Raw genomic sequence first — 21519 nt, 5'->3', positions numbered from 1 at the left:
TGTGAATCATGGTTCTTCCCATGATTACGTTGTATACGGAGTCGCAGTCCATTACCAAAAATTCGTCCCGAAGGGTTTTTGCTGCTTGGCCTTCGCCCACTGTGACTGGCAGGGTGATCTTTCCTCGAGGGATAGCTGCGGATCCGTTGAATCCGATCAGGGGGTAACTGACTTTCGTCAATGCTTCCTCTGACTCTTCGAGGATCAGTTGCTCGAAGCAGTTTCTGAAGATGATGTTGATGGCACTTCCTCCGTCGACCAACACTCGGTGTACGTTGTGGTTATTGAGGTCCATGGAGATGACTAGAGGATCGTCATGTTTGTACTAGACTCCGAAACAATCATCGGCAGTGAAGGTCATGTTCGGGGGGTGTGGTTGGTTGTCTCCCACTGCGCTGAAGTTGACTCGATGGGTGAGAGCTCTTAGGTGTTTCTTGCTAGTCTGGCCAGACTTCTGTCCCCCGAACACCACTAGGATGTCATTCTTCTTGTGCCCTGTTGCTTCGTAGACCCTTTTCTGGGGTTGCTCGTGTTGTTTGCCACTTGCGGCCTTTTCTTTTTCCTCCCTTCGGTCTAACAAGTATTGTTTCAGGTAACCTCGGCGAACGAGGTCCTCAATGTTGTCTTTCAGCGAGTTGCATTCCTCGGTGTGGTGACCGAAGTCATCATGAAACTCGCACCATTTGTTCTTGTTTCTCCGAGCTGGGTTGGACTTGAGCTTCCCAGGTAGTTTCCACTTTTCATCATTTCTGTTGAGGCTAAAGATTTCTTTTCGGGGCAGAGTCAGTGGAGTGTAGTTAGCGTATTTGGGTTGAAGTTCACCCCTTCTCCCGTCTTTCTTCGGGCTCATTTCTCTAACTCCTACTTTCTCCTTCCCTTTCCTTGAGCTGCCCTCGGGCTTGCTCTGGGCATTTTTTGTGTCTCTCGGATCCGACGATCCTTTCAACCTTGCAGCAGCTTTGTTGAACTCTTCGGTTCTGATGAATGCATCAGCTATTTGGAGCACGTCGGCTATTTTGGAGGGGTTTTTCATCGAGAGCTTGTCACGGAATTTCCCTTCCTGGAGCGCGTGCTTCAAGGCGAAGATGGCCACGTCTGGCTGCAAGTTTGGTATGTTTGTTGATTCCTTCATGAATCTGGCCATGAACTCTCTTAGACTTTCGTCTCTTTCTTGTTGGATTGAGGTCAGTTCTGCTGTGGTTCGCTCGGGACGATTGTTGCTCACGAACTGTGTGCAGAATCTCTTTTTCAGCTTCTTTCAGCTTTTGATCGATCCCTTCGGCAGCGATCTAAACCACTCTCCCGCCACTCCGGTTAGCGTGGTTGGGAAATATTTACACCAACATGCTTCGGAGTAGGGGCTCAAGAACATTTGCTGTTCGTAGGAGATGACATGATCCCTCGGATCTGTGATTCCGCTATATGTCAGGTGTGCTGGCAGCCTCACCTTCGGTATTTCTTCCATGATCAGCTCGTCCGAGAAAGGGGATGACGTGGGAGTCATGATTCTTTTCCCGAGTCTAGCCCTGATGCCTTCGTTCGCCGAGGTTCTGTGATTAGAACGTTCGGGCGTACGATGGGGGCTAGGGGTTCGATCATGCCTCCTGTCTCTTCTTCTTTCTTGGCTACTGACCTCGGGTCGTTCGCCAGATCTGCTTGATTCGCCTACCCCGAGTCTCGTATGGATCGAGGGTCTTAACCTTGAGTGGACCGAGGGCCTCAACCTGCTGAGCACCGAGCTTCAGATCCGAGTGTTATGAGTAGTCGATTCGCTTTGGAGAGCTGTTGGAGTAGGCGATGGTCTTGCAAACCAATCTGGTTGTTGTTGTGCCCTTTTTTGGGTGTCCCACGTGCTCTCCATCCATCTCGACGTCAGGTGTGTTCCTGTCAAGGGAAGGAGCTCTCGTTCGGGTCTGGACACCTCTACACTGGGCGGCTCGTTCAGCCTTCGCCTGGTCCTCCTCTCTTCTCTGCGGTCTTTTGCCAATCCTTGCTGCTTCTCATTGAAGAGGAAGTTTTGCATGATGGTCATGGCCGCAATGAGCTCTTCCCTAGTTGGAATCAGAGGTCCTGCGTTTGTGGCGGTCGTAGCTCTGCTTGGCTGTGACCTCGCCACCGATTGAGGGTGCTCCTCTTCGTCAGATTCCGAATCTGACCGCACTATCATATCGTCATCATTGTTGTTGATAACATCATTAACCATTTTGCAGAAAGAGGTGGTTAATGTCTTTCAAAGGCTTTGAAGTGTTCTTCCCCACAAACGGCGCCAAATTGTTCCGGTGTTGTAAAGATGGAAACAATGGGCTTCGAATGAAGGCCCTTTCGTATGTGTTGAAGATCTTGCTTGCTTGAATGAGTCGAGTCCGAATTCACCTGCACAAGAGCAAAGTCACTAGCCTCGGGGGTGTTTCCGAGAAAAGCCCCTCCGATGCCTAAGTAAGAACGATGCTCGGATTCTAGAGAGAAGTTCTCTAGAAGAGTAGTCTTAAGGCGATAAATTGGACGTACCTTGAGGTGTGAGCCTTGGTGGCCTATTTATAGTGTTTGCACAATAAATGCCCATAGGTCATTTATTGCTATTGGGCCTTGGGCCTTAATGGATGGCTGAATAGCCATAGTGGTAGGTTTGATGCTGTTGTTTAGAGCCATTGGGCTTTGGACTTAGTGGCCCAATTGAATATCAATTGGGAGCCCAAACATTAAGTATGAAGTTACCACATAAAAAGGAAATTTGTAAAAATCAACAACAGTGTTGTACAAATGGCATGCAGAACCTATTTTAGTTCATTTTCTGCAATTCTTTTAAATTTACAAGATAACTTTGCACCAAAACAACAAAATATATTATACAGAGCTGCATACAACTCTCATAAACCCATATAGCACAACAAATCGACAAACTACAAGTTGCTAGCTCATTTTTCACATCGCTTTTCAAAATGACCATTACAAAACCACGAGATCAATTGAAACATGAACCTGTCCCTCATATGACCTAATGATGATACAATAAGTATAATAATACATGTTCGACAACCCCTGTACAAAGGGAAAAACCGATACAGAAAAAAGCCAAAGACGGGGATGATAACGAACTACCATTTTCACTCTTTGCCAGTTGAATAACTTCTTTGAACGCCAGGAGGTGCTGTTGGCATTGGGTAGCTAATATGGCATTGAGAAGCATCAGCAAATTGGGGAGCGACCACATATGGAATCTACAACATTATAAAACAGAAAACTTCTCATCATGAACGCTAAACCAGGCAATGATGTTGTTTGAGTGCATTTCTTTGGAAAGGAAAAACAAGTACAAGAGAGAAGGCTGGCAGGTCAAGGTGATGGTCACACATTAACAAGAATGAGTCGGATCATTCACCGGAATTGATAAGTAGGGGAGACAACAAAATATAAGCCGCCTCAGGTTGGCCCGTAAACTCAAACTTGGGTTATGATATTTATTTCCAACGCTTTGCGGATACTATGAGATTCTCAAAAGTACTTGATACTCTCTCCGTATTTTAAAAAGAGATACACTTTCCTTAAACGACTGTTTTAAAAAGAGATATACTTTCCTTTTTTGACATGTTTTGGTCCCCACTTCCCACTATATTAATATTTCTATCGTTCTCATCATCTTTTAACTATAATAAATATTTCACCCACTACCCCACTTTCATCTTATTTTAATAAATTCAACCCACCCTCCTAAAACTATGTGTTAGTCAAAGTGTATATCTTTTTAAAATACGGAGGGAGTAATCAATACTAATAAGATTCACTTGTAAGTAGACCTGTCAAACGGGTCGGTCGGGTCGGGTTGTAAAAATTTACTTTCGGGTTCGGGTTGAATCGGGTCGATCAATTTCGGGTTCGGGTTTACAAATGCTTGTTCAAGACCCAGAACTTTCGGGTTCGGGTCGACCCAACGGGTTGAGAGATTTTAAAACGCGCATTATATTTTCATTAATTTAGGTGAAAAATATACAAAATATTGGCACAAGTTAACAAGTTTACCTACGAAAGTTTATATTTTGTCAAATTCAATCATAAAATGGCGTATAATTCAAATTAAAATCATATTACACAGAACAATAGTAAAAACAACGTGTCTTTTATGCTTAAATTTTCTCATAATCTCATTTATTACTATAAATACAATGATTTTCAATCGGTCGGGTCTAAAACGGGTTCGGTCGGGTTTTGACCCATTCCTTTTCGGGTTGTTCGGGTTCGGATAAAATCGGGTTACGGGTCACAAAATCTTGTTCAGGACCCAGTAATTTCGGGTCGGGTTCGGGTCGGTTTTCGGGTCGGGTCGATTTTTGACAGCTCTACTTGTAAGCCATATAACTTGGTTATTTTATTTAAGTTAAATGTTTGAGTTTGCTCACAGGCTTCTCAAGCCGTACCGTTCTCTTCTTTGCCCATAATATTAACACTCCACATAAATCAAACTGAAGCAACATATACAAATGTGACACGTACTCGTATTAGGTAACAAGTATGTAACAAAATTTATGGGCAAGCATCAGACTTGTCCATTTAATGACAATTCTGGATGTTTTTACCCCAAACATAAAGCTGTAATAGTTCAAATTTTTATGCATTTTACTAAACATTTTTCAAGGAAATGTATTATACTTTAAAGATAAATAATATTAATGTCATTATAAGAGCATTATTATTTAATAGATTAAATGAACTGGTATTTTATTAAAAATATTTAAGTTATTTTGAGTGACTTTTTAGTACGCCGTATAAAAGGGGAGGACCATTTAATGAGGTCGTGTTTCAAGTTTTTTACTAGGCTGAAAGTTGTGATAATTTTTTTTAATACTTTTCTTTGCTGCTCAAGCCTCTCCTCTTCAATTGTTGCAGTTGCTTCATCATCATAATCACCATCATCCTCGTTGTCATCTTCACACGAGCCAGCCCCTCTCTCCTGGCTAACAACATCACAACAACGAACAAGCAACGCTTGCTGCGTGCTGTTGGTGTTTGTATTATTAACTTTTTTTACTATTATTATAATTATCACGCATTTAAAAAATTTATAAATATTCTAGGGTCTTATGCCCTAATTCAGATTGTTTAAATTCTGATGTTAAGATTTTAAACTTTTGGGTTGTTTAGTAGATGTTGAGCATGAGAATGATAGCAAGAATTAAACAAGACTATGTTGATCTATATTTTGGTTTTTTTTTTTTAAAGGTAAGATGAAGGACCCTACTGCACTGGTACCTCGCACAGGTATTTTTAGCCAGCTTTGCAGGTCAGACTCATTGGAAGTGAGGGGGGATTATAGGGGAAATCCTCACTCCCAAAGAGCCCCTAGTGGGGTTTTGATCCTATAACCTTGAGGTTATGAGGCCAAACCTTTACCACTAGGCCAAGCCTTGCTTGATGCGACTATGTTGATCTATTACACCAACAATATTGAAGCCTTACTCCCAATGATGGAATCGACTACATGAACCAAGGTTTTATATCTTATGATCGTCAACCATTATCCTCTATCTCTCTCTTTCAACTCCCTTTTATCAAATGTGTAAACCCTGCTCTTCATATCATTCTAACTCCTTCCATCCAAGACATCTCCAATCCCTTCGGCTTCCTTTAAGATCCCCGTGATCCTAACCCTCTACTGGCGCATCTTCTAATCTCCATCTCACATGCTCAAATCAGGGTAGATGATTCTCCCTTATTTTAGCCTCAGAATCCGCAACTCCAACTATCCTGCTAACATCTTCATTTCTAATTCTATGCTGTAAGGTGTTCAACACAACCATCTCAACATATGCATCACTGTTACTCCCATCTTCCTAATATGATTTAAACTACTAAAAATCAGTTGATTATCTGTTCAAAAAACTGTATTTTAATTCCCTATTTACAAGTTTATGCATTATCAAGATTAAGCAATGTTTAAGGCTTTTGAGACTCTGAGTACTTAAGTTTTTAGTATAAACTCAAGATTTCTTTTCGAGTACTTAATTTTTTAGTATAAACAAGATTTCGTTGAGTACTGAATTCTTTCTTTTCAAGGCTCCGAGTACTTAATTTACTAGTAAAGAATGATGAAGCATTTACTTCCCAAGAAAGTGATTAGAGAAATTGAAAGGGTGTGTAGAACCTTTTTGCGGACTGGTGATATGGTCAACTCACGGAGGTCTCCTATTGCATGGGATGATACTTGTAAGCCAAGAGTGGCTGGAGGGTGGAATGTTAAAGACTGTCATAAGTGGAACAAAGCTTCCTTGTGTAAATTGTTGTGGGCACTTCCCTTTTAAAAGGACACGCTTTGGGTTAGATGGGTGGATGCTTACTATGTGAAGGGGAAAGACATTATGACAATGCCAACAGTGCTTCTTGTTGGCTCCTTAAGAAAATCTGGGCTAGCAGAGATTTGATCATGCGAACTGGTGTGCAGCATTTCTTCACAGAAGCTCAGTTTACTATGATAAAGATGTACCTGAGTATGCATGGAGTGCTTGAGAAAGTTAGATGGAGAAGAGTAATTTGCAACAATATAGCAAGCCCGAAGAGTTTATTTATTCTTTGGATGGCTCTTCATGGTAGACTTCCAACTAAAGATAAAATTCTGAAATGGGGTATTCAATGTGATGTCTGTGTTCTGTGTGAAGGTGCTGATGAAACTTGTCAGCATTTGTTCTTAGGTGTTGCTCTTTTTCAGCAAGGGTATGGAAGAAAATTCTTGATCTTTTGCTTCATAGCAGGCCGATAACAGAGTTCGCAGCGGAAACTGAGCAAGCCATTAAAATGGCCAAGAGAAAGACAAGACCTGGTAAACTATACAGAATTCTATTTGCTGAAACAGTTTACAGTCTTTGGATTCAAAGGAATGAGAGAGTCTTTGGGGGTAACAGGAAGACAGAGGATCAAGTGCTTCACCAAATTATGTAGGTGTCAGGATGTAGACTAAGATTTGTTCTTCTGCAGTATGATATACATGAAGGGTTACTTGCTCAGTCCTTCCTAGAAGGTACGGGTAAGTGGATACTGATGCATCAGAAAGCTTAGATGCTTTGTTCTTCTTTTGTTTATTTAAGTTGTTTGAGGTGTTATTGTTTTTGGTATTTAAGACTAGCCCAATATTGTTATGTACTTATGTTCTATAATCTAGGAATATTCGAGGTGTAATTTACGTTCCCTATACGATTTCATAAATATTTTATGAATAATCATTTTTGTGCATAATGGTTTAAGAATTAAGCAAAATTTAGGGTTTACGAGCAAGTTCCTTTAAATTCATGTCTCTTGAGTATAGTATCATGACCACTAGGGTTGTTTGATATTTTAAATTATTAACATATACACGTTTCAAGTGGATAGATTTGCTAATTAATAGTCTTTTATGGTTTTTAAAGTTTATTTCAATTTGAAAGGAGTCAACTAAATGGTTAAGATTCATATATTAAGGAAGACCGTAATAAGATCTTAAGGCAATCTATATTTGACAGGCTTAAAAGGACATTTTGTAGTATCGCTTGATCAAAATATGATAAGCAAGATTAAAGAAAGTTGGAAGTGATATGTTGTGTCTAATTGTCAAATTAATACTCCCTCCCTATTTTTTTAGGAGTCACAATTACTATTTCTGGCTGTATTTTTCTAGGAGTCACAATTACTAATTCCGACCGTATTTTTTTAGGAGTCACAATTTCATTTTTGGTAACTTTTACTCCCACTCCCCGATTGTTTATTATTTTTTACTTTCCTATGACCCCACTTAAATCATAAACAATTCCATTTTTGGTAACTTTTATGCCCCACTTGTTTTTTTTATATTTCTTTATTGTCAACTACACCACTTGCATCATTATTATATTCAAAAACTGTACTTCCTTAATACTTGTGCCGGTCAACATGTGACTCCTAAAAAATACGGAGGGAGTAATAAACAAGATACTACATTTGTTATTGATGTTGTTACACTTACTATTTGCAATGGACTCAACTTGACCACTAATATATCCAATTGCGTATGAGAAAATATCATAAAAACTTAAAAGTTTTTGAAAATAAATGCCGAGACGAATCTAAAAGATCCCACACGATAATGTTTTGATATATGTTGTACTGTTGTGGACAAAGTTTTCAAACTTCGGATACAAATTTCAAAGCGTAACCAATATTAAGGAATATATGTAGTACTTAACACTTAGAGTGGAAGTGATTGCCAACTAAAACTTTAGGGAAGGTTCCCTTATAGAGTATTAAACAAGGGTAGAGGAATGGTTTTTGAACTAGTTCCTCATACACTTCAACTGAGTTTGCTAACGTTAGCTAAAATTCCCAAATCAAGTTAGCCAAGAAAACTTTTGAGGGGTACGACCATACATGTTCTAAGGTCTATTAATCTAAAGGCCATCAGCGATGCTTTGGGCTTTGTTTAACTGTGGTTTATTAAACTAAAGGTGATAAAGGATACTTGAGTGGTTTGATTATTCAATAGTTCAATAAAATGCTAAATCTAAATCATTTGGCAATTAAGAGTCGGTTGGTTATTACCGAAATCTTTCATGATCGGTTGTTATTATCTTAATAAAATTATATATAGGAACCTTATTTTATGACTCTCTTTTATAGTGCTCGTACTCTTCACTCGCTGACTTGTTCTTTTCTTTTTCCTGGCTATGTCCTGCCTCTATAACTGTATCCATCTTTCACTTGAAATTATAGGGAGTAGGGAATCTGTAGGATTTTTAGAGGTCGACAATTCGACATGCATGGGAGTAGGTTTTCATCAAAGCTGATTTCCATTTTAGTTAATTGAATTTCGAATCGGAATTGAGTTGGTCGTTTTCGATAATGCTTAGTAATCAAAGAATTGCGAAATTAAAGAATTGTGCAATTACTAGTTAAAGAGTTTAAACAATCCAAGAATTGTGCAATTACTAGTTAAAGTGTTTTAGATTTTATGAAGGGGTCTTAAAGGGTTAACAATTTGTACTTTTGTATTAATAGCCAATTTGTTTTACTACTTCAGCAATTCATTGTCAAAGGTACTTATTTAGTTAAATTAGTTTTCGGTTACAATTTAATTAATTATGTATACGTTCCACCATTGCGGTAACCCCCTTAGGTGTCTCTAATTTCCTATGAACTTGTAATCTATATATAGAGAGAAATGTGGGGAGTCACAAGCCTCCAAGTGCCTATTTGTCAATGTGTTGAAATGACGAGTCCATGTTAACATAACAATTGCCATCTCTGTTTTACGGTTTTAGCCATGCACCGTTAAAGAAACTTCAAGCCCTGAAATGAGTGATATTTCATGAAGTGTAGCCAATAGCATCATGCACATAAAAAAGTACCTGTGTTCCAACTCCATTAAAAGATTGGCCTTCCATTCCTTTGCTCTTAGGGGAGGTCTTTGAAGTTAATGGATCATAGCTTGACTCATTTCCATTTAATTTATTGAGCTCAGCCACCACTGCAGTATCAGCCTCATTGGCTTCAGATTTCACCTGTTGTAAATGTATGACATTAGAAACTAAGCAAAGAATTTAACAATGTCAGATAATACTAAAAACAAAGAAAGTTTGCCTGAAATATTTTCCCCAGTGTTTTCAGCCCCTTTGCTCGTGCACGAAGCTCCTCTTTCTTGGCACTGTTATCCTGGAGGACCTATAAGACGAGAGTAGACATTTTTTTTGGTCGGAAAACAGAGTCAACTAAACCCAAATACTACAAGTATTGAATACATAATTGGATAGGTATATCAACCATCTGACAAACACGGGAGAGAGTTGCTTCAATGTCAACAACATTGAGCTTCCACAAAGAATCAATCATCACTTTCTTGTGAGATTCCATGTAGCTTTCAAGTTCTTCCTCAGTGTAGTTACCCTCTGCACTAAGATGCCGTTTCATGTCTTCTTGTAGCTGAAATAAGGCAACAGCACCTATGATAGCCAGAAAAAGGTAAAGGATTAATGCCTACATATTATAACAGAAATTCACTGTTCTTAGAAATTTAAGCTGGGATCACGAAGAGCATCGAATTAAGATGACGATCCCGGCTGTCCAGGAAATCCATAGATGCCTCATTCTCTTCACTTGATTTTAGTTGAACTGAAACAATGTAAACTAATTTTACTCCCTGAAACTGATATTTGCTGACCAAAACTGACTTTTACTATTATATGCTGATTGAAACTGAATTATGGCTGCTAACACCGATTTCTACACATTGAATCTGAAATTTTCACTGGTTTAAGCTAATACTCCTAGAGCCAATTCTATTAAAACTAAAACACTAAATTAAAAACTGATTTTACTGTTTTAAGTAGTTATTTTAGTTGAAGAGAACAGGGCCTCACTTTTAGGAAGACAACATGTTATAACATCAGCTTAGGGTATTCCTGAAATGAAATAGAAGTATTATCTCTAGAAGTAGAGTATGTTCCTCCCAATCCTTATTCAAACATTACCACTTCGCATACCGGAAACCACCAAAAACTGACTAAACTTGTTCTTATTAAGAGGATCCGGATCTGGAGTCCGGACGTCCGAAAATCTGAACAGATCAGATTCGGATGTGGGGGTTCCGGACTCGAATCCAATTTGGAGGCAAATTCGAGGTCCATTTACTAAACGGGTCGGATTCGGATTTTGTATAGCCCGACCCGAATCCGACCAGTTGCCATTCCGTGAGACCATCAGTGTCCAGCACCTGTTATAATTGGGAACAAGTCTCATGCGCTCCCTTGGTTTCTAATACCACAACCAGGCCTTTTCCATGCAAAAAGGAATCAGAAACCAGGATTTTCCGTTTACCCTATGGGGTAAGAGGGATGACTAAGATTTCTTAATCATTCTTGATAACTAATGTACTAAGTTAATTTGCGTATTATCAGATTTGATAATTGAGGAAGAAGAGATGTGTAGGAGAGCTCAAGGGGCTGGTATCAAGCAGTTGAGCTCAATGGATTCTTATATGAGGCTATTGGGAGACCTTTTAGAAAGTATTGAGCTATTAAGATTCGTGTCAATCAATCAATAAGTTGAGAGAAACTTTAGGAGTATATCTTTGACAGAAAAACAAAACTATCAAATTAACAAGTTTTAAACCCAGATGAACATTGTGCTGATTATTATTATATTATTAATTTTTTCTCTCCTGTTTTTCTGTTTTTCAGATAGAATTGTGCTGAGTTTTTAATCCTTATAGTAGTTCAACAATATGCCAGCCATATAAATATTATAATACACTTTGATAAAAAAGAAATGAACAAAAAAAGGCTTAATTGTAGTCAAGAGGAGGAAGAATAATAGTGCTTAATAACAAAGATTCTTAGCTCGAATATTAGAGTCTAAAGGATCATGAAAGAGAATTTTTATTCAAAGCTACCCTTCTTAAATAACTCAGGTAGACTCTGCTTTCCAGAGACTCAATTGGGTTGTTTGATTTTTCTGACGAGGAAAGTAAAACATATACTATCAGAAAAAGGACAGAGTACTGTTCTCAATCAAATGTACTAATGCTATAAATAATCCAGTGACTGCTACAAGGTCAAGCAACACTAGTCCACAATGATAAGTTACTTCATCTGAAAGCATGTTAAGCAGTAATGTAGCTTTAAAGAAGATACATGTATTTCATCAAAAACGGATAATCATAATGGTAAATAGGATAAAAAAGAGCATTGTCCCAAAGTAATTTATTCTCTTTAGTCCCTCTAAACCCCACAAAACACAAGTCCAACAACTTTAAAATAGTTAACAGGTAATCCTCTACTCCCCATGCACAAGGAAAGATATCCCTGCAGCCTCTAGCAATACCATGTCCGCTATAGACCGGAATAAGACTAATCAATCACACTGGATGAAACACAGGCTATTAAGGAATTTTGGCCTTTATCATGAAATACAACTCTGCTCCTAAATGCCAACGTGCATACAAAAGTCATCACCTTAAGTGGAACCTTTGCCTTTCTAATGGAGCTGGCATCAAGACAGGCGGAAATACCACCACACCAAGGCTAAACAACCAGGAAAAGAAGGCATCAACATAGTCACCAAGAGATACCAACTCACAATTGGAATCATTAACAGCAAAAAACTGAAATTTGAAACCCTAAATTTTAAATTAACAAAGTATGCTCCTCCAGCTACCTATCAGGGAAGGCCTTTTTTATACACAAAAAAATTAGATCCAAGGATACCATGAAATTTAGGAAGCTAGAGAGTACAACAGACTAGGGAAACAGCATAAAAAGGCCATTTCCTTCTTTACAGGTCCTAACACATAAATGTCAATGAATCATTGTCCCTTTGACCAATAAAGAACAGAAAATGTCACCCCTTACAATCTATAGCACATTGACCATCCCAACCATTTTGTGTTTGACACAACCCACATTGTCACACGATTCTGATGAAATAAGTAAAATATCCTACAGCAACACTCTAAGATACCCAGCTCCGGAAGATTTAGACCTCCATCCGCTTTCAACCAACACATCATATCCCATCTCATAAGATGGTTCTTTAGCCCACCAACCCCAAAGCCCATTGAATCTCGCATTACAATCTCGTTTTTGTTCACAATAGGCATTAGAATTTTGGAAAGAGGCAATTGAGAGTTATACCAAAAAAACGAGTTAGTATAATATTAATCTTGTAAGTTGTAACCACCTAAAGAGGAATATTCTTTTTCAATCATCCAACCTCTTCTAATTCATTGCAACCATAAGCTCCATAAATGAGCTCAAAAGCAGATTACCTCCAAGTGCAATCCCTGTGGCCAAGACTGCAATCAACACTGAATTTAAGTGCCATGCATCGAAATTCAATGGAGGAATCTCAGCAGTCGAGGTGATCACACTACCACTCGTGTCTGCACTCACTCCATAATATAGTAATATACTCCTGATTGCAATCCCTTAAGTTCTATAACACCTTTTTTCCCTTAGGTAAAGTTGAGAAGATATGAAAACAAACACCAATCTCTGACATGTACAAGTTCTTTATCAATGAAAGCTTGATAACCCTCAGTTGTCTCTCTCATCCCCCAAAAGGATCTTTGGTCACAATAGTACCCCTCCCCCCCAGTCTTGCAACAGTAGCTTACCAAGAAAATGAAACAGAAGAGGGATCAAAGCCTCCTAAGCTGGTCCCTAAAAAGTAAAAGGTGGTCATAATAAAATTCATAAGGGAAGCATGAATAAGTTTATGACTAATACGAGAAGATTGCACTTTAGACATTCTCAGCACCACAAACCTGATTCTCTATCAACAATCTATCATCTTTTTCATGAGAAGATTATCATCCTGAAAGGCACGTCTTTTTGACTAGTTGGAGAGGTTAGGCACTTAGGCCTGCCAATCCTTAGTCACTTGATAGAGAAAACCGAAAGCCTTCCTAGAAACACCTTTGATAAAAGAGGCTATATCATTTCTAGTATTCAATGACACTAACTCTTTGCAGAAGGCCCAACGTCAGACTTAGCACTCTCAGCCTTATTGAAACCAACAATAATATGCCTTAACAAACAGGATCACTTATTCGCAAGCTTGGTAGCTCATTTGTGAGGCCACGTATAGATAATTCTATTTCTGTAGAACATTTCCCTTAACATGTACTGAGCCTAAACACAAGGGTACAAGGGTGAGACTAAAATAAAATGGCAAGTCGAAACAAGGCCACCATAATTATCTCACCTGTTGCAGCTGTTACTTGAGATTTAATAAAATGGCCTTTGTTCCTGAACCATTCAGCAACAAAAGGTACGCCAAGGTATATTGCCTTTTTTCCAAGCTCTTTAGCTGCCTGTCTTGAGTATATATAACCAATTGTGTTTAACATATCAACACCATATGCTGCAGAAGCAAGACAAAGACTGAATCAGAAAGTCAAAACATTACAGTTTAAACATTCATATAGGATTAATAGGAATGCACATCCACCACCTTGCACATATGCAGTAGTAAAGACAAGTAAATGTTAACTCTTCAGTTGTTCAAAACTTAAAATGTAACATGAATATCTTCAACTTTTTTTTTAATGACGAAATGAACCTATTCAACTTATTTTGACCTAGTTTCTTATTGGAACATTTATCATTGGGACCTTTTTATTTGATATTTTAGCCTGGAGTAATACTAATAAGAATTAAATAATTATGAGACAAATGGAGAGATTTGATAGGATAGAGATATGAGAAATTGCGGTTTAAAGATTGAATCTCAGTTATATATTGAAACTTGAATTCATTTTACATATTCGGCGTTGTAGCATGGGTAATACGAAAAAGTATCTTAATTCTCTTAGCAATTCCGTCAGCCCTTGGCTTGTGCACGAAGTTGGAGGCTTTCACTGTATTGGGGGTGAATTAGTTATAGAATGATGTAAGCATTAGGAAGTATAAAATAAGGGAGGAGCTGAAGGGGGATAAGTATTAAACATCCAGAAAAGTCCTCGGTCTTTCTTCTTTTGTAAGAGTAACCAGCCAGTCAGCCACTCTGAGGTCTGGGATTGTAACCAGCATCAACAAAAACAACTAATCTATTGTTTACTTCTAACACAATCAAAATTCCCAACCCAAGAAACATCGAGACTTAGATCCAAAAAGTTGGAAAAATAATAGTGTGAGGAACAATTTGACAAAAGGGGGCAGTAGTAGCAGAGAAGGAGAACAGCGAGAGGCAGAGAGAGAGAGAGAGAGAGAGAGAGAGAGAGAGAGGCTATGTTACTCAGACACGGGTGTCGGTGTCGTGTCAGACACGGGTGTCGGAGTATCCGACACTCTGATCCAAATATTTGCAGACACTCCGACACGGTCAAAGGAGTGTCTTGACTTATTTTTTAGACACGGCTTCCATACAAAGTGTCGAATAAAAAACGACACTTTTTACAAATTAAATAAACAAATTAAAAATCTTCTCAAAATAAACATTAAAAATAAAGAAAAAATAATATGGTATTCTGTATTTAATATGGTAAGATGAAAGTCTTTGTCTAGGGAATGTAAAATTCTTTATCTAGGGGAGGTGAATGAGGTAAAAAAGTAAAACAATAATTAATACAAAATAAACTAGGCAGCTGTAAATAAACTAAAAGAAAAAATAAATAAAGATACTTTGAAACTTCGCGTGGCATGTGACAACTATCACTGTATATATTTTATATTTTAGTTAAAAGGTAGGCCCACTTATTTTTGTTAGATGAAGTACATCAGTTGCTAGTTGCTACCCTCCTGATTCACGATCTCTCTCCTCCTCACATGTTTTCTCTTTCCTCTCCCTCACCGCCACATGCACCGCCAGCTCCGGTCACCGACTCACCGCCGTATGCACAGGTCACTGACTCACCGCCGCATACACCCTATATTTTCCGGCCGATTCGCCTCAAAAGCCCCAATATTTTTTGGGCGAAAATTCAGATCTAGGGCAAAGAAAAAGAGTTCGACACCGGATTTTTGGATTCTTTTCCGACACTAGTGTCGACACCTCCCCGGACACGTGTCGAGTGTCGTGTCGCGGGTCGGGTCGTGTCGACACCGACACCCACCTCCGGACGGAGTGTCGGAGTAACATAGGAGAGAGGAGTGTGTGCCAAAGAAGTACTAACTGCCGAGGCGCTTTTCCCAAAATCAAATTTCTAAAACCACTAATCCTAGTTTCCACATTACTGCTTGTGTTTTAGGAAAATTACACATAAGCTTTTCAAACAGTTTATCAAAAAAAAAAAGCAATTGTTTATTTAAATTAAACAGAGAACATCAAATCTACAACAGTGCTGAACAGGGGCTTAGATGATTACTGTTCTCAAAGGCAGCAAGCTCTGCCTCAACAGTAATACACATGTATGAAGGAATATAACAACTAAGAAGGAATTGAAAAACTAAGCAATGTTTAAAGTAGGGTGATAAGCATTCTTTCCGTAAGCATAAATAATTCAGTTCTAATACCACCTAGAACAATTGCGAGGGGACAATCAATAAACAGTACCTGCACTAGAAAGTCTTGAGACTTCAGCTTCAGCATGACTCTTAAAACTCTCTTTACTGCCATTCACATACTGGTTGAGTCGATCTTTTAATTTTTCTATAAGTTTCTCTTCCCTTTCCTTCTGAATTACCTATTATAATCACAAGTTGTGGAAAATTTGAAGAAATTTACACTACAAGCAGTAAAATACAACATAGACAAATTGCAAAGAATACAACACATACAAGATTTTGATAGCAAATACAGCATAGACATATTTAGAGAGAATAGGTGACAAAAATAAAAGATACCTTCATCTTTTCCTGCAGCTTCCTAGTATCCACCTCTTCTCCATCAGTGAAGAAGTCCATTGAAGCCATCGACGCCATGGCTGGCTGGCCTATGTATTCTTCAAAAAGCTCACTTCCAAAAAGCATGGCAAAGATTGCTGCAGGATCTATAATTCCTTCACTAGAATGGGGAATATGTAGTGTATGAGATAAATATTCCATCAATAAGAATAAAAAGATTATAAATCATCAGAAGACCAAGTATCTTCCAGGAGCAAGTAGAAAAGACGAGGGAGTTAATTGTGTCGGACACGTGACAAACAGTACCAGAGGGGACACCACAGAAAAAACAACAATATTAAGGAATGAAGAATATTCTAATTACAGAAATACTTCCAACCAGAAGACCTTGGCTTATCACACCTATGCAACCACAAAACACAAAAGATAGCCAAGCATGCCAACAAAAAAACAAGAATCCACCTTCCCCTTGTTTCCATAAAAGCTAATATAACTAAGCCACAAGTGCCTTTTTTTTTTCCCTTAATGTGGGATGAGTATCAAAATAGATATTCAACTTACTAAACAAGAAATACATAACAGTCCATTCCCAAGAAACGCGGTTAGCTCTAATGCAATAGAAGTGAGCCTTTTTCCAGACAAGTCATCTGTGCACATGTGTGCAGACTGTGAACATTTTTTTTAGGGTGTTACTAAATACTGCAAATAATTACTAGCAACCGCAAAGGTCTACCATTCTCCCCTTCCTTTCTTCTTCACTTCCTTCCCTCCCTTCTCTCTCCTCTCTCCCGAACCCTCTGAAAACCTGCACCACACATGACAGTGGCAGCCACCACCGATCTAGCAAGACCAGCTCAATCACCACGACCACTTGTGACACCTGCCTAGCCACAACCACCCCACTGCTGTCAGCTACCTGACTATCGCCCACTGCTGCCGGCCACCTGACTAGCGCCCACCAAAATGAAATTTAAAAGAGAAACGGTTTGGAAACTTCAAAGTTAGGACGAAGGTAACTCCTACGGATATTTCTCTAATTCACAATTAGAGGTGATGGAGAGGATGCTATAATGGAAGAGATCCATTAAGGAATATCTTTAAAGAAGAGGATTCCAAGGAAAAATGTGAAAATGAATTGACCTAGGCTAGGGAGATAAATTACTTATCAGGATACAGGACACATTGTTTTAGGAGATAGATTGTCTAATCATCAACCATCATGTTAATAGAAAAGTAAATGCGATGAGAGGTAGTGGTGTTTTTTTTTTTCCGATGTAGGAGTGATGAGAGATTAGTGGTGAACCAAAATTAATTGGGATAGATGAAAAAGGTAAGTGTTCAAACTTCAAACTAATGTGGGACGGAGGGAGTAACTGAAGTCTTTTCTTACAAAACAAAGGTACCTTCTTTAAGTAGAAAAAGAAGAGTTCATTCAAGCGTACAGGAGGCTTTACCCTTCATTAGAAACAAGATTTTCTTGGAAAATCACATCTATGATGCCAAGATGAAGGAACAATGTAGATGGATGAATCAGCCCCATGGTTCACTCTGAATTCTGAAAGGAACAAGAATATCATATCTATGATGCCAAGATGGAGGAAGAATGTAGGATGAATCAGCCCCCATGATTCACTCTGAAAAGAAGAATGAGATGACTTCCAACCTTCACAAGTCAAACACAATTGCACCCTCCTTTCTTGAAGAAGGATCTCAATGCAATAACATGATGAGACAGCTGGGACAATATGCCATAATTTCTATATCTAATATCTAGGGTAATGAAAGGCAACGCCTCCCTCTTTGTTCCTACTCTTTTTGTCATGTAATAAGAAGATGCATCCGAAAATACAACATAAAGATGTTACCTAACTACATGAGAGGTAATGTAAAGAACTTATGCCATGAAATTCAATACCAAATTAAAAGTTTACGTTGTTAAATGGAATATGTTACCAAAATTAGATGCCCCTACTATACTATGTGTATTCCACTCATAGAAGCAGGGAGGCTAAGAAAAATGAATGTGTCGGAATGAAGAAAGAGAAAAAAAAACTAACGTAGAAATTCCAGATTTTCCGTATGAATCATAAGCCTGGCGCTGTGTTGGGTCACTCAATACCTGGTAAGCCTCTCCCAAAACCTGAATAATCAAAACTTTTCAACATAAGTTCACAGCTTAAGTAAATGAAGATTCAGTAACGCCTTCTTGGACCCAGAGATGATTGAAATTGGTACTATTAAAGATGTAATTAAGGTGTAAATAACATAAGCTTTTTCTGTATGATTTAACTTATTGTTTCCTTACAGCACCCTTTGAGTTTACTTTTACTATTGTAGTAGATTTTTAACTCCTTGTGCTATACAGAGAGGTCTGAATTTTCTTGGCTTTTTATGGATGTTATTCTATACTCAGGCATACAGTTTAATCTCTAGGCTTGTGTAAGAAGCCCCTCTGTTTTATATGTACAACTCTCAGAATACAACTCACATAAAGACTAATAGTACTTGAACTGAGGAATGGGAATCAAATCTGGTAGATCTCTAACTGTAATTTAAAATGACCCAAAATTTTAGGACAAAAAATTAGTCCGCAATCAACGACCTTGAAGGCTTGAACATTCAAATTGCAAAACTTTTCAAACATGTGCACACATATACAAAGCCCAAAATGACCAAGTAAATTTATATGGTTTTCTTGATAAGTGAAAAGTGATAGGAGGACTAAGTACAAAATTAGTCATGTCCAGTTATCATGAAGCAATTTCCCTAAAAAAATCAAGAATTGCACAGAGATTAAAACAAGACTCCAGCTATGCAAAAGCTTCAAAACATTAGGAATACATCCAAAGCTCAGCCAATTATGCATAAATTCCTTATTTTGGTGCAAACTGAAATAGCAAGAATACATACTCTTGCCTAAGGGTCAAGCGAAAAAATAGACACACACAATACTGTTCTTGTTAGAAAGGTAACAGGTAAAAAAGCATGTGGCTATTTAAGGTAGAAGACTAGAAGTACTTGCCTGAAAATTTTGAGCTGCAAGGGGATCATTTGGATTCTTATCCGGATGAACTTGTCGCGCCTACATGAACCACATACAGTCATACACAAATCCGCAATTTTGCAATCACAAAAACAAAGGAAATGATAAGTAAAACTCCCCCTACCTAAGTATTTAAAACAGTGATAACCAAGAACTATAACCTGTCATGAAAGGAAATAAATTTATGTTTACAGTTTACCTAAGACTTTTTAGGTCTAATCAAGCAATGTTAAAATTATGGCGGCGGCCCAAAAGAGAAGGATAAAGTTTAAATGGATTGATGAAACATGGACGTTTCGTCCGTACCAACTTGTCAGTGCACTTGGATGAAATGTAATAAAAGGACTTGTTATTTCTTAGTATTGTGACTTCATGTGGATTTTTATACATTTTAAAGCATGCAACTCAACCCGAGCATCATTTCTCTGGTTTTCGTTTACAGTTTAGGTCATGAATAATTACCACTAATTCTTAGAATTAGGTACTTATGTGACAAGTACCATTCTTCGTGATTCATTTGTCGAAATTGGCCGCCCATTTCTACTTGCTCGTACAGCCCACCATACCTCCAATTGAATAGCATTTTCAAATAAGTGATCCCTCTCTAATATTCAAAGGCAAATAGATTATCCTACAGAAATTTAGCCACATCCAATGGTATCTTTTACAAATAACCCCATCATCTACCTCAAATTTCCTCATCACAAATACAATCAGCCTAATTATTAGCCCTAAACGATAGAGTATCAAAATAAATAATGCATCATAATAATCCATCCTCAATCAGCCCACAAAACTAAAATTGCATCTTCCTAAATTCCATTGTAAATTTGTAATTGAAATCACAACCCCAAATCAAAATTGGCGAAAAGAACATTGAAAATCAAAAAAATTGAGGAATAAATCGAGGAGTAAAAAAAAGAGTAAAGTGCAGATTACCTTAATGTAATAGGCTTTCTTAATCTGAGCTTCAGTAGCAGTAGGGTTGATCCCCAGAACATCATAATATTCGGTCTCCTTCACCATTGAATCTACCTATCTATCTATCTATCCTTTGCAACAACAACAACAACTGCTGTTTCCAATTGAATTGAATCGAATCGAATCGAATCCAGCTGAAACTGCAACCGCTTTTTTTTCTGAAAGATGTGATCGTTGGTTCGTTGGTTGAGTTGAGAGTCTATGGATATATACGATACTGTTTCTTCTTTCTTGCCACCACCCCACTTTTACTTGTCCCTCTCATACGACGTACGCGCTGCTGCTTTGACCTTCTTTTTTTCCTTCCGTTATACGGAGTAAAACGTTAATGATTTTGTTCGGTTTACTATCAGTTTTTAAGTATCATTGCTTATTTACAATTTTTTATTAACGCCGTTATCTCTATTCAAAAGGTCTTGCGCGTATAAGGTGTACAATAAATTTATTGTACACCAAGATAACTTAACCCTTTATTTTTGTAACTTTAATCTAGTTTTGTTTAACTTTTATATTAGTAAAAAAAATTGATAGATAAACATCTTAAATGATTAAATGTTTAATTTTATACATTATTAGTGATTTTAAAGAAATAAGTTTTATTAAAATGAAAAAATGTATCACTAAAAAATAGATAACTGTAACATATATAAGCATAACTTTTAAGAATTTTGAGTTAACTTTTACTCCGGTGTACGATAATTACTGTATAACCCTTGTAAATAAGAATTTGTGATCTCTATTATATAAGCCCAAGAGTTGAGGTTATTTTGGTAAATATTTTAATGTCCCCAATCAAAAATATCAAAATACTCCCTCCGTCCCAGATTAGTTGTTACACTTTCCTTTTTCGTCCGTCCCAGATTAGTTGTTACACTTCTAAATTAGGAATGACCCCACAATTATATTATTGTCTCTATCTTCCCACTAAATTTTTATTTGTCCCCACACCCTCTCTCATTCAATTAAAAAAATACTCTACTAACTCCTATCATATCTACTTTTTCAATAAAATAACAATTGATAACCACACTACTACTTATCACATTAAACTGTGTGCCCATAAGAGTGTAACAACTATTCTGGGACGGAGGGAGTACCTTTTTTTGTTGTTTATCGTGTTGAGCCTCTCTGCTAAACTACCCTAACCCTTCTTGTAATACCTCGTATTTTTCTATAATTATAAATATATTTTATTATATTTATAAATTATTTCGTTGTATTTTT

At 37.8% G+C, this 21519-nt stretch overlaps 1 protein-coding gene across 1 annotated transcript; it reads right to left on the bottom strand.

Moving 5' to 3' along the window:
• Positions 1-2711: 2711 nt before the first annotated feature.
• Positions 2712-20620, bottom strand: LOC110798460 (chaperone protein dnaJ 10). Its single transcript, XM_022003635.2, has 10 exons — positions 20254-20620; positions 19294-19353; positions 18329-18411; positions 16272-16431; positions 15982-16111; positions 13693-13851; positions 9754-9932; positions 9574-9654; positions 9342-9494; positions 2712-3218 (listed from the first exon to the last, which is right to left on the bottom strand). Exons 1-10 carry the CDS (start codon positions 20338-20340, stop codon positions 3105-3107), a joined length of 1206 nt encoding a protein of 401 aa, XP_021859327.1. The 5' UTR covers positions 20341-20620; the 3' UTR covers positions 2712-3104.
• Positions 20621-21519: the final 899 nt, after the last annotated feature.

The sequence above is a fragment of the Spinacia oleracea genome, chromosome 5 (genome assembly GCF_020520425.1).
Source record: "Spinacia oleracea cultivar Varoflay chromosome 5, BTI_SOV_V1, whole genome shotgun sequence".
NCBI lineage: Eukaryota > Viridiplantae > Streptophyta > Magnoliopsida > Caryophyllales > Amaranthaceae > Spinacia > Spinacia oleracea.
The sequence above is the reverse complement of the archived record's forward strand: the minus strand, read 5'-3'. Positions and strand labels throughout refer to the sequence as shown.

Bases quoted from the DNA above. Each gene is read 5' to 3' on its own strand.
- LOC110798460 (XM_022003635.2), bottom strand. From the start codon at position 20,340: ATGGTGAAGGAGACCGAATATTATGATGTTCTGGGGATCAACCCTACT. The intron at 16,432-18,328 runs GTTAGTTTTTTT...TCCCCATTCTAG, and splicing joins GGAAAATCTGGAATTTCTAC to TGAAGGAATTATAGATCCTG. The intron at 16,112-16,271 runs GTATCTTTTATT...TGATTATAATAG, and splicing joins AGCTGCAGGAAAAGATGAAG to GTAATTCAGAAGGAAAGGGA.